The following is a 5,034-nucleotide window of genomic DNA, read 5'->3' as shown; positions in this document are numbered from 1 at the left end:
CCAGACCCCATTACAGATGGTTGTGAGCCACCATGTGGTTGCTGGGAATTGAACTCAGGACCTTTGGAAGAGCAGGCAGTGCTCTTAACCTCTGAGCCATCTCTCCAGCCCCTTTTTAGGTGTTTTTGAAACAGGATTTCATTGTCACCCTAGTTGGCCTTGACCTCACATCAGCTGAAAATGACTTCGGATTCCTGCTCTCATCCTCCTGCCTCCACACCTTGAGTGCTGGGATTTCAGGCGTATCCCATCATTCCCAGCTGTGTTGTGTATCTCGAATTCTAATTGTTCTTAATAATAAAAACTCGGAGTCAGCTACCAGGGCGTGAAAGATGAAGGATCAGAGAAGCAGAGCAGTCAGCCACTAGAGTTCTTACCTCTACCAGTGCTCAGACCAAAGGGGCGATCCTGTCCTCAGACTGTATCTCAGACTACTCTGAGCTCCTGTCTCCATCTCCCTAGTGCTGGGATCACCTTTGTTCGGGTTCCATTTCTCTTTTAGATTGGATCAATTTCGTGTAGCCCAAGGTGGCCTTAAACTAACAGAGATCCGTCTGTCCCCCAAGTCCCGAGATTAAAGGTGTGTGCCACCACTGCCTGGCCTCTGGTAGCTTAGCTCTGCACTCTGATCTTCAGGCAAGCTTCATCTGGTAAAACACAAAGTATCCCTACGATGTTGATCTGGTTTTGGTAGCGTTCCTGCTGGGGAGGCCCTGGTGGCACTTAAGGCTCGTGGAGAATTGCCGTAGAAGCTTTTGAGCCCTCTGCTCGAATGTGTGACACATCAATAGAGGGTGACCTTGAATGCCACCTCTCGGATGACGTGATTACAGGCATATACTGTTACCCTGGTTTATGCAGTGTTGGGAACTAGACCCAGGACTTTGTACAACTTAGACACTTTACCATTCTAAACTACATTTTGAAGCCCCAGAATCTACATTGTTTGCTCCCTTGTTTGAGACAGAGTTACTCGATTTCATAGCTCTGGCTCTCTGAAACTTGCTCTGTAAGCCGACCAGCATCAAACTCAGAGATCTGCCTGCCTCTGGCTCCCGAGTGGTGGGATCAAAGCATGTGCCACCACCGCCCGGCTCAGCCCCTTGACAGTGATGTCTAAGTCCTGCCCACCTCCCCTTCCACCGAGTTTGCCAGAGATCTCACGTGTGCTTGTGACTTGCAGGTGGAGTATGACCCCGCCCATGGTGAATGCTTACTATTCTCCCACCAAGAACGAGATCGTGTTTCCAGCTGGAATCCTGCAGGCGCCATTCTATACCCGCTCCTCGCCCAAGTAGGTCATGCCGGGTGCTCTGACACCAACCATTCGCCAGCCTCAGCAGCCCCTAGTCCAGTCTGGCCCAGCTCCCATAGCCAACCACTTAGCCAGCCATGGGTGCCAGGAGGCCTGAGATGGTGGACGGAACAGCTTCTGTGGCCCCGGCCCTTCCCTCCTGGCCTCTCTTGGCTGTGCATGTCCCCACACAGTGGGACTTGGAGGAGCACGTCACAGGATCAGGTTCTCTCTGGACAGCATCTTAAAACACAGCTTGAGGGCAGACATTATGTCTGTATCTCACGCAGGCAGGCTTTGAAAGATACCGTCCTGGATCTGAACTCCAGGCTGGATATTCACTGCGTGACACTTAGGCAGAGAGGCTGACCTGGACCCCAGCCATTCATGAGTATTAAGACCCAACTCGGGAAGTAGAAAAATACAAGATCTCCTGAGTACATTGGGAGCATGGGGACCTTAGGAGAGGGTTGAAGGGGAGGGGAGAGGCAGGGAGGGGAGCAGAGAAAAATGTAGAGCTCAATAAAAATCAATTAAAAAAGACCCAGCTCTGCTGAGGTGACTTACACAGGCGTGGCTCCCAGAGGGCAGAGTCCGCTGTGGTTGACTCTGCCCAGCCCCTTCCTATCTCCAGAGGCCACATTCCCAGAAACCCCTGTGGGTCCCTACTGGGTATTGGGACCAGAGGTCACATAGCGGGCGTCACCCTCACCTGTGTTCTCACCCTCCTCCAGCGCCTTGAACTTCGGTGGTATTGGTGTTGTTGTGGGCCATGAGCTGACACACGCATTCGACGATCAAGGTACACATGACGTGGGGCCCCCATTCTGGTGGAACCAGCCAGTTTGCTGCCAGCCCTGTCTGCTCTCTGCCCGCCCTGGCTGCTTCCCTGCCTGCCCTGGCTGCTTGCTGCCCATCCTGTCTGCTTCCTGTGCACCCTGGCTGCTTCCCTGCCTGCCCTGTCTGCTTCCCTGCCCACCCTGTCTGCTTTCTGCCCTCCCTGTCTGCTTCCCTGCCTGCCCTGTCTGCTTCCCTGCCTGCCCTGGCTGCTTCCTGCCCTCCCTGGCTGCTTCCCTGCCTGCCCTGGCTGCTTCCCTGCCTGCCCTGTCTGCTTCCTGCCCACCCTGGCTGCTTCCTGCCCGTCCTGTCTGCTTCCTGCCCACCCTGTCTGCTTCCTGCCCGCCCTGTCTGTTTCCTGGTCTCTTCACCGCTGAGGTTCTTAGTATGGAAGGATGGGTGTTCAGAGCTTGGCTTTGCTGCCTTCAGTATAAGCTTCAGCTAGTCCCATCTCCTGACCACGCCTCTTCTCTCTGCTGTGAACATGAGGATTTCGTGTAGCACTGGGAAGGTCTATGGTTACTTTGAAGCCCCTGCTCTTACTTAGAGGTCAGCAATAGTATTCAGCAGGGAGTGTACAGTTCTCTGCTATAGACAGAATTTTTCTGTCCCGCCAGCCAGTTCCCAAATAACCACACCGAGACTTATTTATAAATGCTTGATTGTTGGCTCAGTTTGTCACTGACTAACTCTAATAACTTAAATTAACCCATATTCCTCTCAACGCCTGCCACGTGACTCGGTACCTTTCCTCAGTATGGCACGTTCTTCTGCTTTCTCTTCGTCTCCATGAGACTCCCGAGAGTCGGTCTCTTCGTTTTCCCAGCTCTTCTTTGTCTGCCAGTCCCTTACCTCTGCCTGTCCAGCTATTGGAAGTCAGTTTCTTTATTAAACCAATCACAGTGACATCGTTTAAAGGAATATTCTACATTCTACCATTCTAGAAACTTCTCTGGTCTGACCATAGAGAAATGGCAGTCAAGCCCACTTCGTTAGCTAAAAGCCAGAATCCCACTTATTGCTTCCTGCCTTGGGAACCCCATAACCCAGAGGGAAAAGCTGGGGCCTACCTGTGATCCTGGCACTGCCAGCCCTGGCTAGGAGTCTGTTCCTTGGGGTTAGGGACTCTTTGCCAGTATTAAAAGCCAGCCCCAGTCCTCTGTGCCCTGGACCATTTTCCCGTCTGGTCTCTGCTGTGACTGGCCAAGCCTCCGTCACATGGCCTGGAGGGTGGCAGAGGAATAGCAGCAGGTCCCACTGTGTGACCTCTCTCCTTCCTTCACAGGTCGGGAGTATGACAAGGATGGGAACCTCCGGCCCTGGTGGAAGAACTCGTCCGTGGAGGCGTTCAAGCAGCAGACCAAGTGCATGGTACAGCAATACAGCAACTACAGCGTGAACGGGGAGCCCGTGAACGGCCGGCACACCCTCGGGGAGAACATCGCCGACAATGGAGGACTTAAGGCCGCCTACCGGGTATGTCTGCTCCGCGTGGGCACTGTCCTGGTTTGCAATGGGAGATGGTCTGTTGTGGTGGGAAGGCGTGGTGGCAGGAGCCACATAGCCTCTGCCGTCAGGGGTGAGAAAGTAAATAGGAAGTGAACTGAACTGTAAAGCCTGGAGTCCCCCCCCACTTCCTCCAGTGAGACACCACCTCCTAAAGGTTCCACAGTAGTCCCAGACAGCACCACTACCTGGTAACCAAGTGTTCAGATCCGTGAGCCTGTGGGGGACACTTCATGTTCAGATCCCAACTGAACTGAGAGAGTTCTGGGTTCAAGTCCCAGTGCTAGCATGATTGACCCGAGTTGTGTGCCTGAGAACTCACAGCCGCACCAATGGGCTGTTGGGAAAGAGCAGCCAGGTGCCTGGGACCCACTCCTGACCCAGAGAGGCACTCAGAGATGTCAGTTAAGTAGAAGAGAGAACTGGCCGAGACCAGGTAGGCATCTGGCAGACATGCAGAAAAGTACTGTTTACTGGGGCCATTCTGCGAGCAGGCTCGGGATCCCCAGCAAGTTCAAGACTTGGTGTTGGCATCATGTAGGCGGACTTTTCTGTCCCGCCAACCCCCCCCCAAGATAACCAGAGCATTAATTATAAATGCTCAACCAATAGCTCAGGCTTATTAACTCTTACATTTTAAATTAACCCATATTTCTTATCTATGCTCTGTCACCTGGCTCAGTGTCTTTTCTCAGTATGACAAATTCATTTCCTGCTTTCTCTGCGTCTCCTCATGACTCCTGAGACTCCGCCATTATTCTTCCCAGTGTCCTCCTAGGCTGGCTTCCCACCCAGTCTCTTCCTGCCCAGCTCTAGGCCAGCAGCTCTTTATTGACCAACGAGAGGAATACTTATTTACAGTGTACAAAGATTGCTCCACAGCAGCACTGAATCTCCATTTCACAGGTTTGGAAACTGAGTTCAGTAGCGTTTCACAGTTGGCCTAACATCTGTCTGCCAGTAGGCATGTATTAGGAGCTTTCTGCCCAACTGTGCTGCACTTGAATTGCTACAGAGTGTAGCTAACAGGTGAGAGCTGCTCCTGCCCAGCCTGTGACGTGAACTGGGAGGCAGAAGGCAAGCACAGAGAGCCTGACACCAGAAGGGAGAACCTGTGTGTCATTGATTGTGCAAAGAGCATTGAATGGAGCCAGTGATGGATTGTTGGGTCCAAAGATGGCCTTCTAGAAGGAATGACATTTGAACTGTAGCCTACCAGGGGCAGCCAATCTTTGACATTGCAACATGATGTTATTGCCAATAAACTTCATGCTTGAGAACTGCATAATTAGGTTACAAAACAAAGTGGTTTGGTTTGCAGTACACACAGAATGGCTCACAGCCATTCATTACACAAGTTCCAGGGTATCCTAATACCCTTTTCTGACAATACACAC

At 52.2% G+C, this 5,034-nt stretch overlaps 1 protein-coding gene across 2 annotated transcripts in view; it reads left to right on the top strand.

Annotated features, from left to right (window-relative positions):
• The window catches only part of Ece1 (endothelin converting enzyme 1), a 97,676-nt gene that overhangs the window by 86,271 nt on the left and 6,371 nt on the right, over positions 1–5,034 (top strand). For both annotated transcript variants that reach the window (XM_005352983.3, XM_005352985.3), the window contains exons 15-17: positions 1,184–1,294; positions 2,029–2,096; positions 3,417–3,607. In XM_005352983.3, coding sequence (XP_005353040.1) covers positions 1,184–1,294; positions 2,029–2,096; positions 3,417–3,607 — 370 coding nt within the window. The remainder of the gene's footprint in view (positions 1–1,183; positions 1,295–2,028; positions 2,097–3,416; positions 3,608–5,034) is intronic.

Source organism: Microtus ochrogaster, chromosome 10 (assembly GCF_000317375.1).
Source record: "Microtus ochrogaster isolate Prairie Vole_2 chromosome 10, MicOch1.0, whole genome shotgun sequence".
In the NCBI taxonomy this organism is placed as follows: domain Eukaryota; kingdom Metazoa; phylum Chordata; class Mammalia; order Rodentia; family Cricetidae; genus Microtus; species Microtus ochrogaster.
The sequence above is the reverse complement of the archived record's forward strand: the minus strand, read 5'-3'. Positions and strand labels throughout refer to the sequence as shown.